Source organism: Nerophis ophidion, linkage group LG10, assembly GCF_033978795.1.
Source record: "Nerophis ophidion isolate RoL-2023_Sa linkage group LG10, RoL_Noph_v1.0, whole genome shotgun sequence".
NCBI lineage: Eukaryota > Metazoa > Chordata > Actinopteri > Syngnathiformes > Syngnathidae > Nerophis > Nerophis ophidion.
Genome location: NC_084620.1, coordinates 18,413,597 through 18,437,542, shown reverse-complemented (window position 1 = coordinate 18,437,542; position 23,946 = coordinate 18,413,597). Strand labels below are relative to the sequence as shown.

The window sequence follows — 23,946 nt, the reverse complement described above, 5'->3', positions numbered from 1 at the left end:
AGATGAACTTCATATAGATAATAATTCCATATTTGCTAAATCGCTCTCCCATCAGCTGCTGAGTTTAGTGCATCACTAAGTCAGACAGCTAATGAATTCATTACATTGATTGTGAGCCCTAGGGAGCCCCCTTGGTGGGGGAAACATGAAGTGTCAGGCCCTCATTAATTCTTGAACGAAGTCGGTAGACATCATTGACTTATTCTATTACACAAAATCCACGTACAATTGACCTTTCAGCTCATTGCGTCTTACAGGCAGCAAGTGAACGTTTTGCTGTGTACTTTAAGTTAGCATTTTGGACACTTTCCTGAAGGCCACAACTGAAGACATTTCTCAGACATACCACATTTATATTAATGTGACTTATTTGGGAATACTGTAGAGCATGGGTGTCAAACTCGGGCCCGCGGGCCGAATTTGGCCCTCCATGTAATTTAATTTGGCCCTTGAGTCAATATCAAAATAACATTAGAGCTGGCCCGCCGCTGTAACACCGGATTCACCACTAATACTCATACTCGTTAACCCTCCAGATTTTCCCGGGAGACTCCCGAAGTTCAGTGCCCCTCCCGAATTTCTCCTGATTTCCACCCGGACAATGATATCCGGGGCAGGCCATAAAAGCACTGCCTTTGGCGTTCTCTACATATCGCCACGTCCGCTTTTCCTCCTTACAAACAGCGTACCGGCCCACTCACATAATATTTGCGGCTCATACACACACACAAGTGTATGCAAGGCATACTTGGTCAACAGCCATACAGGTCACACTGAAGGTGGCCGTATAAACAACTTTAACACTGTTACAAATATACGCAACACTGTGAACCCACAGCAAACAAGAATGACAAACACATTTCGGGAGAACATCCGCACCGTAACACAACATAAACGCAACTGAACAAATACCCAGAACCCCTTGCATCACTAACTCTTCCGGGACGCTACAATATACACTCCCGCTACCACCAAACCCCGCCCCAACTCAAACCCGCCGCCGAAAAGAGGCATTCAATTTGTATTTTTATTTGATTTGATATGCCATTGATATTTTTTAATTATTATTATTTAAAATTCGATTTTGCATGTCACTATAAAGTTATATAAGCCTTGATAGGTCAATATTCAATGCAAAACTTGTTTGGGTCCCTATTAAAGGATTAATTTGTTCAACCTCGGCCCGCGGCTTTGTTCAGTTTTAAATTTTGGCCCACTTTGTATTTGAGTTTGACACCCCTCTTGTAGAGCAAAATGTAATAATTTAAAAATGCTGTCCGGGTTTCCTTTTTCCTCCCAAGAGGTGCACAGTAAAGCATCAAATGTCATACCCAATGATGTAGCGGGATGTGCTACAATCACCTCACATCAAGCGTAAAATGTTTCTCTCTGGATCGGGGAACCAATGGATCATGTTCTCAGCACCTCTACCATGACAACCATTCTGTCACATTGATATCTCCCAGGATACGCTTTCCTTGACTTGTTCTTGTATGTCGTGGTGACTATCTCCATTTACAGCCAAACAATCACCAATACCTGCCTCAGATTTTGCATGTATCACTACATTTACACTATAGAAGCATAGTACATGGAACATACAACAAAGGAAAAATATATTTTTCTCAATACATTAATCATATACTCCAATAACTACAGAGGGCCTGATCTACTAAAGTTTCAGTGTATTAAAACACGTACTAATTTGAAAGCACATGCAAAGCTAATCTACTAAATGTATGACCATGGGTTTGCTTCTCCTAATTTAGCAAAATATCAAGCATAATCCCTTTAGTGGTTTTGTCTTCATGTATACGCTGAATACATGCTTATTATCAGAAAGCCCACAATCCAGGGTGGAGAAAATGCAAATATAACTATTTTGCGGTCCCAATCTGATTGATCAAGCCTGAAAATGTTTTGCGGCTGCTGTTTTGCGTATTTTTTTGGCACGTTTAAAATGTACGTGCAATCTGACAGTTACGCATCAATGGCTGTGAGAAAGAAGGTGGTCGTGCTGATAAGACATACAATGGACAAAGAACTCTCTGTCCTACGTGTGTCTGTTTACATATTTCGGATATCATAAATAGAAAACAATACACATATTGTCTATTCAGCAATATCATGTTCGAATTTTATAGCTGTGGGATAATTTAAAAGTGACCTATTATGCGAAACCAACTTTTTTTTACCTTTCGGAAATTTTAAATCGAACCATGGAGTCATGGTGGAAATATTGATAAAACCATGTTGCCTTCTTTCATAGTGTACTCCTCCAAACAAGCCGTTTGAAATGTGCCTCATTTGCAGAGGTGGGTAGTAACGCGCTACATTTACTCCGTTACATTTACTTGAGTAACTTTTGGGATAAATTGTACTTCTACGAGCAGTTTTTATGCAACATACTTTTACTTTTACTTGAATATATTTATAGAGAAGAAACGCTACTTTTACTCCGCTCCATTTATCTACATTCAACTCGCTACTTTTTTTTTAATCGATCTGTTAATGTATGCTTTGGTTTATGACAGAGCTTCAAAGTGAGATCTGCGCATGCCTGCGTTTCACCAATCGCATGCAGTCTCTGGTGACGTTGGACCAATCAAACAGAGCCAGGCGGTCATATGACCCGACTTAAACAAGTTGAAAAACATATTGGGGTGTTACCATTTAGTGGTCAATTGTACGGAATATGTACTGTACTGTGCAATCTACTAATAAAAGTTTCAATCAATCAAAAGTGTAAAGGAAAAAAGACACTTTTTATTTCAACCGTACTTCCCGTCAAAAACCTAAAGACTGATCGCAATGTTCCTGTCTTCACAATAAAAGCGCCGCTCCATCGCGACTGCGCTAACAAAATAAGAGTCTTCGAAAGCCAGCGCAAACAAGCTAGCGAGCTACGGAGTTTGCCGCTAATGTATTTCTGGTAAAGTGTATAAAACCGAATATGGAAGCTGGACAAATAAGATGCCAAAAACCAACGACTTTCATGTGGTATTAGACAGAAAGGAGGAACTTTTTTCTCCTCCATTTGAAAAAGTGGACGTTATCAACACTAAAATGCAAGTCATCAGAATCAGGTAATACACCAACTTATATTCTTGTCTTCGTGAAAGATAGGAATCTATGTGTTAAAGGGGAACATTATCACAATTTCAAAAGGGTTAAAAACAATAAAAATCAGTTCCCAGTGGCTTGTTGTATTTTTTTAAGTTTTTTTTAAAAAATTTCCGGTCTCAGAATATCCCTAAATAAAGCTATAAAGTGCCTTATTTTCGGCTCTCTGCGAAGACACTGTGACGTCATACAGTGCTGCCAATGTTAACAAACAATGGGAATACCACAGCAAGATATAGTGACATTAGCTCGGATTCAAACTCGGATTTCAGCGACTTAAGCGATTCAACAGATTACGCATGTATTGAAACAGATAGTTGGAGTATGAAAATATTGAAGAAGAAACTGAAGCTATTGAGCGAATAGCTATTGACGCTATTCTTAGCCATAGCATGGCCAAATAGCTGCGTTAACATCGCCGGTAAAATGTGCGGACCAAACGATCAGGACTTTCGCATCTTTTGACACTGGAGCAACTTAAATCTGTCGATAGTTTTTTTCGCATTAAATGTGGGTGGAAGGAAACGTAATATAGTTGCAAATGCATCTACAGGTTATCCATACATCTCTGTTCCATGTCTGCTTTAGCACCGCCGGTAAATAGCATGTTAGCATCGATTAGCGTAGCATGTTAGCATCGATTAGCTGGCAGTCAACATCAACAAAACTCACCTTTGTGATTTCGTTGACTATCGTTGCAAATGCATTTGCAGGTTATTCATACATCTCTGTGCCATGTCTGCCTTAGCATCGCTGGTCAAATGTGGAGACACTGGCACATTCAATGGGTGTCTGGCGGCAGACACTTTCGCATCTTCGGGCCAGTGGTGCAACTTGAATCCCTCCCTGTTAGTGTTGTTACACCCTCCGACAACACACCGTCGAGGCATGATGTCTCCAAGGTTCCAAAAAATAGTCAAAAAACGGAAAATAACAGAGCTGAGACCCAATGTTTGTAATGTGTTGAAAATGAAAATGGTGCGTGTGTTACCTCGGTGACGTCACATTCTGACGTCATCGCATCCAGCGCGATAAACAGAAAGGCGTTTAATTCGCCAAAATTCACCCATTTAGAGTTCGGAAAACGGTTAAAAAAATAGATGGTCTTTTTTCTGCACCATCAAGGTATATATTGACGCTTATGTAGGTCTGGTGATAATGTTCCCCTTTAAACATTCATGTATATTCATTAAAACAACTTTAACATGTCAACAAAAACGGCAAAATAAATAAATATAAATTATATACTGTATATATAAATGTATGTATATATATATATATATATATATATATATATATATATATATATATATATATGTATATGATATGTGTGTGTATGTATATATGAGGTAGATCACCTCGACTTTGTCATTTATTAAGTAACTGATTAACGTTAAAAACTTATTGGGGTGTTACCATTTAGTGGTCAATTGTACGAAATATGTACTGTACTGTGCAATCTACTAATACAAGTTTCAATCAATCAATGAATGCTTATTGAGCCTATGGTGGTGTTAAGTTATTGTGGCTCAATGTGCCTTATTTTTTTTATGTTAATGTACTATAATTTTAAATATATTATTGTTTTAGTTGCTTAAGAGATATTCATGGCTCTGAATTTGCTCATTGCTATTTTTATGTTTTTGTGCATTATGTGTTGCCATAATCAGGTTACTCATCAGTTACTCAGTACTTGAGTAGTTTTTTCACAACATACTTTTTACTTGTACTCAATTTAATATTTGGGTGACTACTCCTTACTTTTACTTGAGTAATAAATCTCTAAAGTAACAGTACTCTTACTTGAGTACAATTTCTGGCTACTCTACCCACCTCTGCCCATTTGTGACATGTTTCCCAATGGTGACGTCAGGTGATACCTCCGTATTAAGTCAAGTTTATTGTAATCAATAAGTTCCTTCTTTTTCGCCATCCTCTTGTTGTGGGGCAGACTGGCTTTTACATGCACAAGCTTCTTCCGCTGTTGCCATTTTTAATACAAAGTAGTGTCTAGTTCTAAATTGTATCTGTCAGTCGACTCCATATGGAAGTGCTAAAAACTACAACATGTAATATACAGAAGACACAGTCAAAGTGAAGGCATGTACATAAGACGTCCCACAAAACGACGCATCCTGAAGAGACAGTCAGAAAGCAGCTTGAAAATAGTCTGTAAAACATAATCTATTTTGACCAAAGAATCCCCGTTACATATTACAGTATGTAGACAAAATGAAGTGTTTTAAATGTAAAAAAAACAAAAAACATATTATGACCCCATTTAAATGATTTAGTTTTTGGCTTTATACATTTATTCCAAACCCATATATATTTTTCTTTAATATTGATAATATACAGTGGGGCAAAAAAGTATTAAGTCAGCCACCGATTGTGCAAGTTCTCCCACTTAAAATGATGACAGAGGTCTGTAATTTTCATCATAGGTACACTTCAACTGTGAGACAGAATGTGAAAAAAAATCCATTAATTCACATTGTAGGAATTTTAAAGAATTTATTTGTAAATTATGGTGGAAAATAAGTATTTGGTCAACCATTCAAAGCTCTCACTGATGGAAGGAGGTTTTGGCTCAAAATCTCACGATACATGGCCCCATTCTTTCTTTCCTTAACACGGATCAATCGTCCTGTCCCCTTAGCAGAAAAACAGCCCCAAAGCATGATGTTTCCACCCCCATGCTTCACTGTAGGTACGGTGTTCTTGGGATGCAACTCAGTATTCTTCTTCCTCCAAACATGACGAGTTGAGTTTATACTAAAAAGTTCTATTTTGGTTTCATCTGACCACATGACATTCTCCCAATCCTCTGCTGTATCATCCATGTATCCATTTTGGTCCTGTCCCATAATGGGACAGGACGATTGATCCGTGTTAAGGAAAGAATGAACAGGGCTATGTATTGTGAGATTTTGAGCCAAAACCTCCTTCCGTCAGTGAGAGCTTTGAATGGTTGACCAAATACTTATTTTCCACCATATAATGCCTTCTGCCCAATTGTAGCTGAGATAGGCTCCGGCGCCCCTCGCGACCTCAAAAGGGAATAAGCGGTAGGAAATGGATGGATGGATAATTTACAAACAAATTCTTTAAAATTCCTACAATGTGAATTCCTGGACTTTTTTTCACATTCTGTCTCTCACAGTTGAAGTGTACCTATGATGAAAATTACAGACCTCTGTCATCATTTTAAGTGGGAGAACTTGCACAATCGGTGGCTGACTAAATACTTTTTTTGCCCCACTGTATCTCCTATGAAAAAAAAAAATATTGCAAAGGGATTTTCATGCATTCTTGCATGCATTTCTGCATTAGTACAGTTGACGCGCGACAGCATTGTTGCCTCCCAGAGCCCACCTTCGGGGGCTAAAAATAACAAAAAATATATTTTTTTGTCTAGATTACACTTTTACAGTATATATAAAAAAAGTTGTGTGCTGCATATTTCATAATATAATGAAACAGCACAGGTTGGGCTGCTGGAGCATATGATAACATGGACGTGGAGTAAGTAAGTAAGTTAATTTTATCTATAAGTAGGGAAATGCGTCTCTTTATGCTGACAGCTGGTAGTAGCCTCATTTAAATAAGCCAGTTTGCACTTATCAATTGTACATGCAATCTTAGTAGACCACACACCTACTAATAGTTGCAGAATTGTATCGTTTCCACCCGCTGTTTAGCGTGTAGTGTTTGCATCATAGTAGATCAGAGTCTCTTATAGTTGAAGTCTACAAAAGCAAATAACCGCCAGGGTTTCAAATAGTGCTAGGTCATAAAACAGCATCAACTGTGGCTGTAGGAATGTAATTTTTGTTAATTCATGTAGTTTTTGTTAATTCAACATTATGGCACGAGCTGTCATGTATTCAAAGTATCTTAAGTGGTCAGCATCCAGCAGCTTTATATAACTTTGCAAGGCCTTTAAAATGTTGCTCCTTAAGACATGCGTTTTGCACTTGTTTTAATGTCGTTTACAATGAATCATCAGCACTAGTAATGCAAATATTTTGGTTTTTTAACATTGGTTCTATTGCTGCTGTATTCTACAAATTACTTATGTTTTTCATTTTTTACTTTCTCAGGTGCTCCAAATAATATGTCTTTATAAGTGTATTAATGTGTTTTGCAGGAGAGCTGTACATCGGTGGTGTGATAAAAAACATGTACAGTAATTTGCCCAAGCTCATTGCGTCCCGAGACGGGTACCAGGGCTGTCTGGCTTCTGTGGACCTGAACGGGAGACTCCCTGACCTGATTGCAGATGCCCTCCACAGGGTGGGCCAGGTGGACCGAGGATGCGACGGTGAGTCTTCTAAATCATAAACTAGACACCACCATCCCTGCCTTATCGAAATAAGTTATATGGTACCCTGGTGCCACGGTACACTTGTGTGGCTGTTATTCGCTGATACACACCAGTGGCCACGGCCATACTCTCACAGCCGCTAGCCAGCCTTTGCAGTCTAAGCCCCCGTCATGTGTAAATCCCCTCTATTGCACCATTAAACCTGCATGAGCGAAGAATCTCTCTGTAGCTAATCTCAGCAATGTCCCCGCCTTCTTTGCCGTTTGCCTCATTAATCTTGCATTTCCTGTGTGTTTACCTCACATTTACTTTTTCGCCGCAGTCTCCAAGCTAGAGTTGGCCCAGTTAATCCCACATATATCACTGGATTTTGGCAAAACATGCCCCCTCGGTTCTTTCCGTCCTCCCACTCATTCTCCCCTTTACCCCTCCGCCACATCTCAATGGCGCACTGAGCGTTGAAGAGCACAGACTTGATTTCCCTGAGGGCCATGCTGGCTGACTCAATGAGGCACTGATCCAACGTTTTTTTCTTTTTTCTCCTCACGCCACCTCCACCAAAACCCCTCCTGGAACATTGCTACTTCTGCCAGCCAGACTTATTACCTGCCTACAGTTATACGCCACATTTATTTGACTTCAAACACAGTTTAAAACAGCATTAAGCCATCACACTTACTCCCACCAGCACCCAAGTTCTGCTGAATGCTAATATTAGAGAATGATTGAATGTGCCAGGGAGCTGAGCGGCTGTGCTTCCACTGGCTCGCTGCAAACAGTCCTTTAGCAAGCAGCTCCTGGTTTGATGCAGGACGTCACGCCCTGACTCGAGAAATCAAACACATTTGTGCTGTCTCTTTTTGAGTTTCAGGCCTCTGTGTGTTCACCTCAGAGGTGTTTGCCTGTCCAGCTCTGGCCGCACGGTGTCTTGATGAAGTCAAGAGTTGAAGCTCCTTGTCTCCATTTTAGTTGTGTTGTATATCTCCCACTTTACGACTGTTTGCTAACAACTTTGTCCTGTATTGACCTTATTTTGTTGCAGAGCAGGACCGTTTGCAGGGTTGTGTGTCTAGATCTAAACCGAGATTAAAGACCAGCACTAAAAATGTTTAGTGTATCAATATATGAATTAATATGATGGAACAAATTAGATAAAGAACTCAGTGTACAAGCATATTGGTGTTCACAATTTACATAGAGGTAGCAGAATGCTAAACTACAGTGTGTGATCTCATTGATTCCTGATTTAGTTAATGTATTAATACTTGATAGGATATTAGTTGATTCTATGATCTGAATTTTCAATTAATTATAAAATTGTTATGCAGTTGTCCCTCTTTTATTGCAGTTAATTGCGGACATGGCCATTATAAAAACATTTTCTCAAAGTAGGATTATTTCAATACTGGGGCTGTCAAACGATTTAAATACTTAATATTTATTATTTACAGTTTGTTCATAGTCAAAAATGTATCGCCATAATCGCAGATGGATATAATTTTCATCACCAATAAGTGTACCAGACAGATCATTTTCAAGTTTTTTATGACCATGACTGGACAATTAGTTTGCTTTAGTGAAATGTTTTTTAAACATGCTTTTTTTAAACAGCTGAAAACAAAAAGTACATAACACACTTTTAATGAGAAAAAAAATAAAGTATCTGCAGTGCATTGGTGTCTTGCCAGATTTTGTATTTTGTCGGAATAAAGAATTTGCATTCCTGTGTGTAGAAACACTTGCATTTAGAGGAGGCGCTACCCTTCCGCAATGAGATACCAGTTTCACGCATTAATAACAGCATTACAATCATGGTTTGATCGTCAAATGTGTTGGTTATTGTAATCTGTGATATTTGTTCCTTAAAGGCCTACTGAAACCCACTACTACCGACCACCAGTCTGATCGTTTATATATCAATGATGAAATATTAACATTGCAACACATGCCAAAATGGCCTTTTTAGTTTACTAAATTACAATTTTGAATTTCCCAGGAGTTTCGTCTTGAAAACGTCGTGTAATGATGACGTGTACGCAAGACGTCACGGGTTTTTAGGAAGTATGAGCGCTGCGCACACACACAGCTAAAAGTTGTCTGCTTTAACGGCATAATTACGCAGTATTTTGAAGATCTGTGTTGCTGAATCTTTTGCAATTTGTTCAATTAATATTGGAGAAGTCACAGTAGAAAGATGGAGTTGGGAAGCTTTAGCCTTTAGCCACACAAACACACGGTGATTCCTTGTTTAAAATTCCTGGAGGTGAAACTTTACTATGGATCAGAGCGCGGTCAAGCGAACATAGATCCCGACCACTTGTCAACCGGCAGGATTCGGTGAGAAAATTGTGGTAAAAAGCCGCTTCTTACCGGAGAAAAGCTGAGCTTGTGCCGTCCATAGCTGCCGTCGACTCCTCTGAGACGCTGGCGTCAAGACACCCGTGGGCAAACACCTCCGACTATCAGGTACTAATTAACTCACTAAAACACTGGCAACACAATAGAAAGATAAGGGATTTCCCAGAATTATCCTAGTAAATGTCTCTAAAAACATCGGAATCCGTCCCAATGCAATCGCGTTTTTTTTTTTTAAACTTATTTATTTATTTATTTTTTTTTTAGTCCGTCGCTATCATTATCCTATAACACAAATCTTTCATCCTCACTCAAATTAATGGGGAAATTGTCGTTTTCTCGGTTTGAATAGCACTTTTTGTTGGAGGCTTCCATTAAAATCAATGTGAATATGTGAGGAGCCCCCACACTTGTGACGTCATCGTCTGCGACTTCCGGTAGAGGCAAGGCATTTCTCTTAGCACCGAAAGTTGCGAACTTTATAATGGATGTTCTCTACTAAATCCTTTCAGCAAAAATATGGCAATATCGCGAAATGATCAATTATGACACATAGAATGGACCTGCTATCCCCGTTTAATGAAGAAAATCTCATTTCAGTAGGCTTTTAATAAATGCTTTTGATATTCTGTATATTACATTTTGTACAAGTTAATGATAATGATATTTCTTCATGACAATGTTTTTAGGACTAAATTTAGGACTTCACCTAATGGCATATTCTGGTTTTGTTCTGTTATTTTGTCTTCCTTAGTTCCTGGTGGCACTTCCTGTTTTGTTCCGTTGTCATAGTTACTTATTAGTGTCACCTGCCTTGTGTTTTTGACGCACACCTGCCTCCTAATTTCTGTCCCTATTTAAGCCTGCCCTTTTTTGTCATTCGTCCTTGCAGTCTAATTTGCTATTTGATACAACAGGTGACATCGCTATCCCCGCTTGTGGTAAAGACTTTGTGTACTTTAGCTTCCACGCTATTCTGTTGCTTGTCCCTAGCTCACATGCTAGCGCTTTCTGTCCGTTTTGTCTTTATTGTCTTTGTGCAAGTGTTTTCTGTTCCTAGTCCATTTTTGTAGTGATAATAAATCCTCAGTTCTTACCTTCACGCTGTGTCCATTCCGACTGCCTCTATTGAGAGAACAAAACCACACCACAATGCCAGCTAAGTGTCACAGTTTTAACCTTCTCTATTTATTAATAAAATTTAATATTAAGTCTGCTAAACATGTTGTAATTGCAGACTAACAATCAGAACAGGTTATAAAATAATATACACTTTATTTCAATCTGAAATAGAAAACATTTATTTAGGTAAAAATATCCCAGAATGCATTACAAAACATTTTTGACAAAGCATGGCCGTAATCTAAGACGATTGTTCATTGTTTTGGTAGTAAGACTGGAAGTTACGCTGATCGCTGTTATTGTGACGCCGAGAAGAAGTGTCTTGACATGTTTTGTCTCTAATTCAATAGTGACTTTAGACTTCCTGTCTACCGTCTTTTTTCTGCTGAGCTTTTATTACATCTTACTTAAGCAGTTAGTGTTACAATATACATGTTATGTTTTCAATGCACTCATTTGTAACGTAAACACGGACGCTCCTCCTCCCTACAAGCCGCAAATCCGGCCAGCAGGTGTTTGCTCCAATGATGTCGCCTCACCGCAGATAAAATGGTCTTGTCAAGAAAACAACTCGCCTTTGGATATGAAATTTCCATAATGCCCCCTTTTGTTGTACATTTATACTCACTATTTTCGAGCTTATGGCTAAACAGTAATTGAAAGTCATTACCCATTCTACAGAATGGACCGAAGGTCAAAAAGGAATCATGATGCGTTAATAACACTTTAAAAAAATAGCGCCATTAAAGGACCTGATAATGAACGCGTTATTACCATATTAACTTTGACAACATGAATTAATACATTTAATATTTTTAGAATTGGAGCATGAAAACAGTTTATCCATCCATCCATCCATCATCTTCCGCTTATCCGAGGTCGGGTCGCGGGGGCAGGAGCCTAAGCAGGGAAGCCCAGACTTCCCTATCTCCAGCCACTTCGTCTAGCTCTTCCCGGGGGATCCCGAGGCGTTCCCAGGCCAGCCGGGAGACATAGTCTTTCCAACGTGTCCTGGGTCTTCCCCGTGGCCTCCTACCAGCTGGACGTGCCCTAAACACATCACTAGGGAGGCGTTCGGGTGGTATCCTGACCAGATGCCCGAACCACCTCATCTGGCTCCTCTCGATGTGGAGGAGCAGCGGTTTTACGTTGAGCTCCTCCCGGATGGCAGAACTTCTCACCCTATCTCTAAGGGAGAGCCCCGCCACCCGGCGGAGGAAACTCATTTCGGCCGCTTGTACCCGTGATCTTATCCTTTCGGTCATGACCCAAAGCTCATGACCATAGGTGAGGATGGGAACGTAGATCGACCGGTAAATTGAGAGCTTTGCCTTCCGGCTCAGCTCCTTCTTCACCACAACGGATCGATACAACGTCCGCATTACTGAAGACGCCGCACCGATCCGCCTGTCGATCTCACGATCCACTCTTCCCCCACTCGTGAACAAGACTCCTAGGTACTTGAACTCCTCCACTTGGGGCAGGGTCTCCTCCCCAACCCGGAGATGGCACTCCACCCTTTTCCGGGCGAGAACCATGGACTCGGACTTGGAGGTGCTGATTCTCATTCCGGTCGCTTCACACTCAGCTGCGAACCGATCCAGTGAGAGCTGAAGATCCCGGCCAGATGAAGCCATCAGGACTACATCATCTGCAAAAAGCAGAGACCTAATCCCGTGGCCACCAAACCGGAACCCCTCAACGCCTTGACTGCGCCTAGAAATTCTGTCCATAAAAGTTATGAACAGAATCGGTGACAAAGGACAGCCTTGGCGGAGTCCAACCTTCACTGGAAACATGTCCGACTTACTGCCAGCAATGCGGACCAAGCTCTGACACTGATCATACAGGGAACGGACTGCCACAATAAGACATTCCGATACCCCATACTCTCTGAGCACTCCCCACAGGACTTCCCGAGGGACACGGTCGAATGCCTTCTCCAAGTCCACAAAGCACATGTAGACTGGTTGGGCAAACTCCCATGCACCCTCAAGAACCCTGCCGAGAGTATAGAGCTGGTCCACAGTTCCACGACCAGGACGAAAACCACACTGTTCCTCCTGAATCCGAGGTTCGACTATCCGGCGAAGCCTCCTCTCCAGTACACCTGAATAAACCTTACCGGGAAGGCTGAGGAGTGTGATCCCACGATAGTTGGAACACACCCTCCGGTCCCCCTTCTTAAAGAGAGGGACCACCACCCCGGTCTGCCAATCCAGAGGTACCGCCCCCGATGTCCACGCGATGCTGCAGAGTCTTGTCAACCAAGACAGCCCCACAGCATCCAGAGCCTTAAGGAACTCCGGGCGGATCTCATCCACCCCCGGGGCCTTGCCGCCGAGGAGCTTTTTAACTACCTCAGCGACCTCAGCCCCAGAAATAGGAGAGTCCACTACAGATTCCCCAGGCACCGCTTCCTCAAAGAAAGACGTGTTGGTGGGATTGAGGAGGTCTTCGAAGTATTCCCTCCACCGATCCACAACATCCGCAGTCGAAGTCAGCAGAACACCATCCGCACCATACACGGTGTTGATAGTGCACTGCTTCCCCTTCCTGAGGCGCCGTATGGTGGTCCAGAATCGCTTCGAAGCCGTCCGGAAGTCGTTTTCCATGGCTTCCCCGAACTCTTCCCATGTCCGAGTTTTTGCCTCCGCGACCGCTAAAGCTGCACACCGCTTGGCCCGTCGGTACCCGTCCACTGCCTCCGGAGTCCTATGAGCCAAAAGAACCCTATGGGACTCCTTCTTCAGCTTGACGGCATCCCTCACTGCTGGTGTCCACCAACGGGTTCTGGGATTACCGCCACGACAGGCACCAACAACCTTGCGGCCACAGCTCCAATCAGCCGCCTCGACAATAGAGGTTCGGAACATGGTCCACTCGGACTCAATGTCCCGCACCTCCCTCGTGACATGTTCAAAGTTCTCCCGGAGGTGTGAATTGAAACTCTCTCTGACAGGAGACTCTGCCAGACGTTCCCAGCAGACCCTCACAATGCGCTTGGGCCTGCCAGGTCTGTCCGGCATCCTCCCCCACCATCGCAGCCAACTCACCACCAGGTGGTGATCGGTAGAAAGCTCCGCCCCTCTCTTCACCCGAGTGTCCAAAACATAAGGCCGCAAATCCGATGACACAACTACAAAGTCGATCATGGAACTGCGGCCTAGGGTGTCCTGGTGCCAAGTGCACATATGGACACCCTTATGTTTGAACATGGTGTTTGTTATCGACAAACTGTGACGAGCACAAAAGTCCAATAACAAAACACCACTCGGGTTTAGATCCGGGCGACCATTCTTCCCAATCACGCCTCTCCAGGTTTCACTGTCGTTGCCAACATGAGCGTTGAAGTCTCCCAGTAGGACAAGGGAATCACCCGGAGGAGCACTTTCCAGTACTCCCTCGAGTGTACCCAAAAAGGGTGGGTATTCTGAACTGCTGTTTGGTGCGTAAGCACAAACAACAGTCAGGACCCGTCCCCCCACCCGAAGGCGAAGGGAAGCTACCCTCTCGTCCACTGGGTTGAACTCAAACGTACAGGCTTTGAGCCGGGGGGGCAACCAGAATTGCCACCCCAGCCCGTCGCCTCTCACTGCCGGCAACGCCAGAGTGGAAGAGGGTCCAGTTTATTAGTGAAAACAGTTTATTAGCTCATCAATCTTTTTTTCTTTTTTAACATTAGACGCCTTTTCAACATTAAATAACACCAATAAAGTCACCTTGACACTCCTTTAACCTAATATAGTATGATATACCGTTATTTACTGGTACCCAGGAGGCGTCAGTGCGATGGCCATCACCCGGCCACTTAAATATGGCCAATTTGTGGAAATGCTTTGTCACATCCTGGGTATTTCATTTAAGTTGGTCCTGGAACAACTCCGCCCTACAGTTAAGCCCCACCTCGACCCACTCCAATTCGCCTACCAGCCCCGACTGGGAGTGAAGGACGCAGTCATCTACCTGCTGAACCGAGCCCAAACCCACCTAGACAAGCCTGCGAGCAGTGTGCGGGTCATGTTCTTTGACTTCTCCAGGTCTTTCGATACCATACGGCCTGGGCTACTGAGTATGAAGTTGGAGACGATGCAGGTGGATGCCCCCTTGGTGTCCTGGGTTGTTGATTACCTGACCGACAGACCACAGTATGTGCGACTGCAGGACTGTGTGTCTGACAGGCTGATCAGCATCACCAGGGCCCCACAGGGCACAGTTCTCTCCCCCTTCCTCTTCACCATCTACACTACTGATTTCCACTATCACTACGAGTCCTGCCTCCTTCAGAAGTTTCCTGATGACTCTGTGATAGTGGGGTGTATTGAGGATGTGATGATGAGGAATACAGGACACTGGTGGAGGACTTTGTCACATAGTGTGGAAAGAATCACTTCCAGCTCAATGTGACGAAGACTAAGGAGCTGGTTGTGGACCTGGAAAGGAGGAGGAGTACTCCGGCGACCCCTGTTTCCATCAGGAGGGTCGATGTGGACGTGGTTGAGAATTATAAATACCTCGGAGTACACATGGACAACAAGCTGAATGGGTCAAAACACGCTGAGGCTCTCTACAAGAAGGGACAGAGCCACCCTTACTTCTTCAGGATGCTAGGAACCTTCAACGTCTGTACACATATGTTGAAGATGTTCTGCGAGTTGGTGATGGCGGGCGACTTCTTATACGCCGTGGCCTGCTGGGACAGCGGGCTGAGAGCGAGGGACCCAAACCGACTTGACAAGTTGGTAGAGAAGGCCAGTAACGTGGTGGGAGTGGAGCTAGATTCTCTGGCGGTGGTGTCAGAGAGGAGAAGTCTAGCAAAGCTCCTAGTCATTATGGACAACACCTCCCACCCACTACACTCGGACAATATGTAGAGAATGAGCACGTTCAGTGGAAGGATCAGACTCCCAAAATGCAACACAGATTGAAACAGGAGGTCCTTCATACTGACAGCCATCAGGCTGTATAATGCATATGTTCCTTCTTGACTGCACTTAAATGTAGAATATATGTAGAATATATTTATATTATTAATATATTATATATATATTCAGAGGTGAGTAGAGTAGCCAGCAATTGTACTCATGTAAGAGTACTGTTACTTTAGAGATTTATTACTCAAGTTAAAGTGAGGAGTAGTCACACAAATATTTACTTGAGTAAAAGTAAAAAGTATGTTGTGAAAAAACTACTCGTTTGATAATGACGGCAACAAGTAAAGCACAAAAACATAAATATAGCAATGAACAAATTCAGAGCCAGGAATATCTCTTAAGCAACTAAAAAATTAATATATATTAAATAATATATATTTGGTTTTACACTGTATTGAAAAAAAAATTGAAAATGAATTTTACCTTTGCAACCTCATTATACTAATGGCTAAGTTTTATATTCATGAATGTAAGTTTCTCAACACCCGACCTGTTTTTTGTGCCTTTAAAAAAGATTTAGAAATCTACATTAAAACACTCTACCTATAACAACCAAAAGTGAAATCTATGATGCTGTGTTCCAAATTTAAGTTATTTACTGAGACTGAGTGAGCCTATGGATTTGCACTTTGTTTATTTTATATATATATATATATATATATATATATATATATATATATATTTTGCATTATATTTTAGTTACTTTGAATTTACAACCCCCCGGCGCTGTTTTGTACGTTTTTTATACTGTTTTGTACTGTTTTTGTACTTACTTTGATTATTATTTTCAACTGTTTGTAAATGTTGAAATTTATATAATTAAAGGTTTATAAAAAAATTTTTTTTTTAAATGTGCAGTTAATCATGTGACCGCCTGGCTCTGTTTGTTTGGTGAAACAGAGTCAAACGTCACCAGTGACTGCATTTGATTAATGAAACGCAGGCATGTTATAGATCCTACTTTGAAGGTCTGTTTGACAAACCAAAAGAAATAAAGCGTGCATTAACAGATCGATAAAAATCTGTAGCGAGTAGCGAGCTGAATGTAGATAAATGGAGCAGAGTAAAAGTAGCGTTTCTTCCCTATAAATATACTCAAGTAAAAGTAAAAGTATGTTGCATTAAAACTACTCTTAGAAGTATAATGTGTCCCAAAAGTTACTCAAGTAGATGTAATGGAGTAAATTTAGCGCGTTACTACCCACCTCTGTATATATTATATTATTTATTGTTTTTATTGTCTATTGTGATTGAACTGTGGTGCTGAATTTACCCCAGGGATTAATAAAGTACTTTCTATTCAATAGAAATATAGTTATAATTGGGCTTGTATGTGCTGAAATTTCGGTCGTAAGTTGTTTTGCAACAGTTGCGGCTTCCATGTAGTAAAGCCGAGATGTTTGAAGCGCAATATATCCAGAGACTAACTATGATTAGAGCAGACGTTTGTTTGTGCACATTTTTAATGAACATCTGAAAGATGAATGGAATATTGATGGACGTTTTCAAGCATCTGATCAATAGTCGAAAGAAGTTTCCTGACTTTCCACTGTTAAATATGACAAAATGCTTAATTAGCTGCCCGGAGGGAAGAATGCATCGATTAATTAGACTGGTCCAAAAGAAAACAAACTGCACACATTAGAAAATCATTTACGTTGCGAAGGCATGAAGACATTGCAGCTCTCATTTGTTTTTTTTTATTCCAAATGATTAAATTTTTTGTATTTTTTGCTATGCCTTCAATTGAGTTGTTTCTTAACGGCAAAAGAAGACGTCTGTTGCCCGATACTGTAGCACGTTTCACTCCAAGTGTGTGTGTGTTTATCTTAGATTTTAATGAATAGCACAACACGCATGCCTCAAATCTATTTTTAGAACCTATATTCAATCCATAAACTAACTTTGTTTTTGGAAAGCTTTTTAATGTTGGCTCAGAAGTTTGTATGATGTGCAAGATTGTACCTGAGTGAGTCCACAGAGAAATAACTATGGTGTCGTGTTAAAATTAAATGCCTCCAATCAGCCTTCAGCTCCTGGAAATGAACAGCAAAGGAACATAGGAAATGTGCCATTTGTCGCGTATACAACCTTGAATTAATCAGAATATCATTTTTAAATGTGGCTCATAAAATCCACCAAAATGGTTACAAAGCCATATTTTTAAATAATTTCTTATTTATATTTTAGGTTCAAATATAAATGTCCTTCCCATCAGTGGTTTCTTATAAATAAGTATATAGGGTACAATTTAGCTTCCATTTGCGGTGACATAATCCATTGTATTTTAATTGTATTTTAATAGCTCTTCTGAAATGAAACATTTTAAATGAGACTGCTGTAAATGAAAGCTCATCGTAGGGATCAGAATTAACACTGCTGAGGGAAGTATCTTCTAAGCCAAACATACAAATATAAATACATTATTATTTTTTCTGAGCCGGAATGCAAAGCTCTCAATTTACCGGTCGATCTACGTTCCCATCCTCATCCATGGTCATGAGCTTTGGGTCATGACCGAAAGGATAAGATCACGGGTACAAGCGGCCAAAATGAGTTTCCTCCGCCGGGTGGCGGGGCTCTCCTTTAGCGATATGGTGAGAAGCTCTCTCATTCGGGAAGGAACTCAAAGTAAAGCCACTGCTCCTCCACATCGAGAGGAGCCCGATGAGGTGGTTCAGGCATCTGGTCAGGATGCCACCCGAACGCCTCCCGAGGGAGGTGTTTAGGGCACGTCCAACCGGTAGGAGGCCACGGGGAAGACCCAGGACACGTTGGGAAGACTATGTCTCCCGGCTGGCCTGGGAACGCCTCGGGATCCCCCCGGTAAGAGCTAGACGAAGTTGCTGGGGAGAGGGAAGTCTGGGCTTCCCTGCTTAGGCTGCTGCCCCCGCGACCCGACCTCGGATAAGCGAAAGAAGATGGATCATGGATGGATAGATATTATTTTTTCTTATGTCAGACGTCGAAATATTTTGACACACACTTGTAGGATGAATAATTCTCTGAACATCTGTTTTTGCAGAGTGATCCCCACTGTTCTCATAGCCATTTGTGTTTAACTTTGCCAATTTGCACGTAGCGTTTTAAGCGTGCTAAAAAAAGATGCAAAATAGTGCCCACAGAACAGGTTTAGTCTTGAAAGATCACACTAGGTGTGCTAAATATTATATTTTCATCTTTGCCTTCCATTACTGTGGGCGTTCTAATGGTCAGCATATATTCAGCATATACATGAAGACAGAGACGCTAAATGGATTGCACTCACTTTAGAGACACAATACTCTGCTCATGACCTTAGTAGATCAGCTTTTTGTGCGCCATCAAGTTCGTAATGTTTTTTAATACATGGAAACCTTTAGTAGATTAGGCCCTAAATCTATAATGTCAGCTCTGCGTTGGAAATTGTTGAGATTAAGAATATTTTCATGTCTTAACCTTATTTTTGTCAAATATTTGTCCAAATAATGTTTATGTATTTATATCTATGTATTTTGTCAAGTCATGCCAAAACGCTGATTCTGTTGCATGACACAAGTCACTATTAGCACTATTAACAACTCTTGTGCGTAAATAGCACGCATAGTAGGTTTAAATATTATTGGCACTGCATTTGTTTTAGTTGTTTACCACATATGTGTACCAGATAAAATATTTAATTAGTCGCAATAATGAATAGAAAAACACAAATAATAATTACAAAAATACAATAAACGATACAAAAAATGATAAATGTCTGCTTATACACAGTGTAACTTTTATAATATCCTAAAGTTTACCTTAATTGATAAAATATATGAAGATTCACAACATGATTTGTTTGGCCTTTGCATATGCTGGCTATCTGCCACACTGAGCGGAGAAACCAGAGGAGATGCGTAGGAAGAGACAGAGCCAGTGTTGACTGACGAGCTTTACGGTGCCCTGGCTAAATGAGCTTGTATTGGACACTCTGGCTCCCTGGATGGATTCTCGCTCATCCACACGGACTGTACTTTGGCTGAGAACTAGTGAGCAGCTTAGGACGTAGGGTCCAAACCAAATATTTTGCTGCAAGACATATTTTTTTAAAATACTTTATTATCAGTGTGTGGACCCACAAAGTAAAAGACGCACATCTCAAACACTTTAATGTATATAAAGCTTTGTCATTCAATTAAAATGTAGCCAAATCAACAATAAAATAATTTTACCCACAATATCACTGCATGCAAATAGAAAAATATATACATTGTTGTATATTTAGGCTTAAACAAACAAATATACTGTATAATATAGCAATCATTTGCTTGTACATTGTAAAATATGTGTGGTGCAATTTATTGTTGTTCCTTCACATGAGTTGGAGCTCTATTTGGGGGTGATAAACTTGCTGTGAGCTACATGCATGCAGGATGCATAGATGGAAGAGGCCATCCGTCCATCCATGCATTTCCTACCACTAGTCCTTCTCGTACGTAGGAATATGCACACTCTATTCCACATAAACTATGTCTATGAATACCAATTTTTGAGGTTTGCTTAAGCACATATAACCACTTTTTATGCATTTTTGTGAGCAGCAACCATTATAAATGAGCTTCCAGCAGGGTGGGATGAATTATTAGTCATTTTGTGCAAATTTGTGTATCTTAGGACCGAGTACCACCTGTACGGAGGACTCCTGCTACCATCAAGGGGTATGTCTCCAACAATGGGAGGGCTTCACCTGTGACTGCACCATGACGTCCTACGGAGGCTCATTTTGCAATGACCGTAAGTCCCAACATTTTTTCGGCGTGATTGGTGTGAGGCTGTGTTCCGATAAAACGTCCACAGAGATTCTTGAAGTTAGCCCTCTGCTAGCATTCTACATTGTTTTCTTGCTTTATTCAGAGAAGTAAAAACCGACTAGCAGGCTAATAGACTTGTTTGCTTGTTATGGTAGGACAGTTAAGGGAGGTTGTATCACTCCCAACTCCAACTTCTCTACTACTTTAGAGTATCTTGTTGTTATTGCAACACATGATGCAGTGTGAGTGTAATGGGCTCATTAGCGTCGGGCTTCCATCCCTCATGGACAGGTTCACTTCGGAGAGAAACTTATCACTGAGTGTCTTTTCAAAGACCGAACAGTCTTATGCTGAAGACGAATGCAGTGTCAGGGCTAGACTCCAGTTGTTTCCTGTGGGGACAGATCTGTATAAAGGTGTTTGTGTGTGTCAGAATAAAACAATGGTATCCAGCAGCATGATCAAAATTGAGGACTCAGGACATCAAAGGAAGAAGGTTGAAATATCCTTTGCAAACATATATTGATCCTTTCAAACGTTCAAATAAATGACCCTTATTCGATTTGATCAAAGACATAAACTACAGCCAAAGCATATAGGTTGTGTTGCTGCTGATTTAAATCATTTTTGTCTGCACGTCTGTCTTCCCCAAGGTCACTGTAACACTCAGCGGTTGCACCTGCACAGATCAAGAACAAGAGCTGCAAATGACTTTAAAAATGCAATAATGCTACTGTATGTCAATCGTATTAAAATTTTAAATTTAAAAAGAATGCTTGCAGTTTGATGCAATGCAGTTTTGCACCAACGCAACCAACAAAAATTAACTTTGACAGTTCTTCATTTGGGCCCTGCGATGAGGTGGCGACTTGTCCAGGGTGTACCCCGCCTTCCGCCCGATTGTAGCTGAGATAGGCGCCAGCGCCCCCCGCGACCCCAAAAGTGAATAAGCGGTAGAAAATGGATGGAGTTCTTCATTTGATTGTGCAAGTGTACCAAATGAAGTGGCTGGTAAATATATTGCTCATGTCAATATAAAATGGTATTATAAGAGAAGGGTGTGCATGCATTGTTTTACATCCTGCTACAGCATATACATTCATTCTCCACGGAATGGTCACATCTTCTGGACAAAATGTTTTCTCATCATTTCTGCCAGTTTGTATCTCTCACAATTCTTTTTTCATCCACTTGACCCGCAACGTGGCCGGGGTCAGTCCGTTGCCTTGTTCCCTTTCATAACCGACCCTTTCTTCTTGCTTACTTGCTAAATGATCGGCCTTTTCTCCTTGGCGTCAGCTGACGCATGAAAGATTGTGCCTCAGCTGGCCAATTCCCTGACCCGTTTTGGAAGACTAAGGTAGGACTTCACCTAATGTGCACCTGTACAAATGTGATGGTTCTGCATCATCTTTTGTCTCCGCATGCAAAGGCGGGGTAAAGTGGTGCCATGTTAGCAGTATTTTGTATCTCTTCACTTGTTAAGTCTGCCATTTTTTTCTGACTGGTCTTTTACAAGAAACATTTTACTTGCAGTCAAACTTTTTCCCTCAAATCATATTATGTGTCTTACTGTGGGCAATTAAAGCAGGTATGTTTTGCTTTATGACTTAATAAATATTGGTGCTTGCACACCCCTGAAACAGAAGCATGAAAGCAGGGCTGCCAAAATAAATCACAGAACCTCTCATTGCCCAGTAACAAATCTTGACAAGGGCCTTTCCCACATTGTGCCCACAAAGTTGGAAGCAATTCTACAAAACATCTCGTTAGGATGAAAGGTTAGCATTCAATCAACTTAAAAGTACTTTGGAGCATTGGCCCTAGTCACACAGTACCAGCCCCACATGCAAAGAAGAGTTTTCTTTGGTAAGTATGCTATGCCAGACAAATGCATAAGTGCAATTTCCTGCTGTTGTTTTGGTTCCCTCTGCTCCAGCAGAATTGTGACACCAGAGATGATGATTTATGGACCCAGGGTTGGGTTTGTTTTGTGAAATTCTTCAAAGCGATGGTTCATGTGACGTGCAACACAATTGGAATTTTGTGCTGATGTATGTCGATGTGTTGTGGAATTTATTGTGATTAACGGAGCCCGATGGAGGCAAAGTAGCCATGAGCTGCAATGAGATTGCGATTTTGTTGCTAATTAGAGTTTCTAGTTTTAAATGTTCAAAGACTGATCATTGTTATCTAAAATAAAGCATTTATGTATTTTCGAATGTCCAGTGGCACCTAAATTGGTATGGGGACCATATTTTTATAAACTTACTTCTTTGTTAACTATTTGACTTATTTTGTGTATTATGTCAATGCGAGGCTTTGTCATACCTTAGACATTTGTATTCACCACTAGGTGGGACTAGCGCAAAACACATAAGGTAAAATGGGGCACATTCTAAATGGCTCATTTGGAGGAAGTATGAAGAAAGGCAAGATTGTTTTATAAATATTACCATCATGCCTACATGTTTTGGTTTCACATTTTCTAGATTTATGCAGTTCGCAAATACACAAAGAAAGGTGTATTTCTCAGGTGTGAAAAGATGGTTTTGCCTTTAAATTGAAGTAATTTTATCCTGCAGGTTGCCAGTGGAATATGGCTGCAAAGAATTGGCCACTAAATACAAAAAAGGCTAAAAGAGCTCCTTGTTTTATATTAGTGGCCTATTTTGTTCTTCTAATAGACAGAAAGATACAGTGGGACTGCTTTTTAAACAAAGTGACCATATTGTTTCCCTCATTCATGGAGCAGATTTTGTATTTGGTGTGTCCTTTCTGCAAAAACTGCCTCTTTTCGTTTGTCTTTTACAACACTAAAAATGTATTTGCTATCACATTTCATGCGAACATATTTTTGGGGAGTAACAAATTAGGAATAAAAGTGATGTTGTGCATCTTGCTTTTGCACGCACACACCAGAGAACATTTGTTATTCAGTCACAGCCTGCAGTGATTGACTGGTCTATTTGTCTCTGTGTAGCGCATAAGTGGGCCACTTGGTGTTGTGCCTTATTCATCTGGAAGCGACTCAGACGGAGATGGGGTGTTATTTCTTAGCTTTGTCTCTCTCTCACGTTCTCATGTGAGTGGGAGAGCGAGGACAGGGAGGCACCGGGCCCTAAAGGGAAGGCTGTGTGTGTGTGTGTGCGTGCGTGTGTGTGCGCCCGCATTTCTCTCTTTTTTTAAAGCTGTTTGCATCTGCCGTATGTGCTTGTGTACAGTAAAGCTAGCTGCTGTTGCGTTGCGCTGTCAGCCGTACAAATTGGGTGTCTTGTATCTTTATGGACTGACAAATAAAAAAGTTACTAGA

General features: G+C 41.1%; 1 protein-coding gene across 7 annotated transcripts in view; it reads left to right on the top strand.

The window, feature by feature from the left end:
* Positions 1 to 23,946, top strand: part of LOC133560314 (neurexin-2-like) — a 1,077,892-nt gene that overhangs the window by 630,016 nt on the left and 423,930 nt on the right. For all 7 annotated transcript variants that reach the window (XM_061912740.1, XM_061912739.1, XM_061912738.1 and 4 more), the window contains 2 exons: positions 7,274 to 7,447; positions 20,497 to 20,616. In XM_061912740.1, coding sequence (XP_061768724.1) covers positions 7,274 to 7,447; positions 20,497 to 20,616 — 294 coding nt within the window. The remainder of the gene's footprint in view (positions 1 to 7,273; positions 7,448 to 20,496; positions 20,617 to 23,946) is intronic.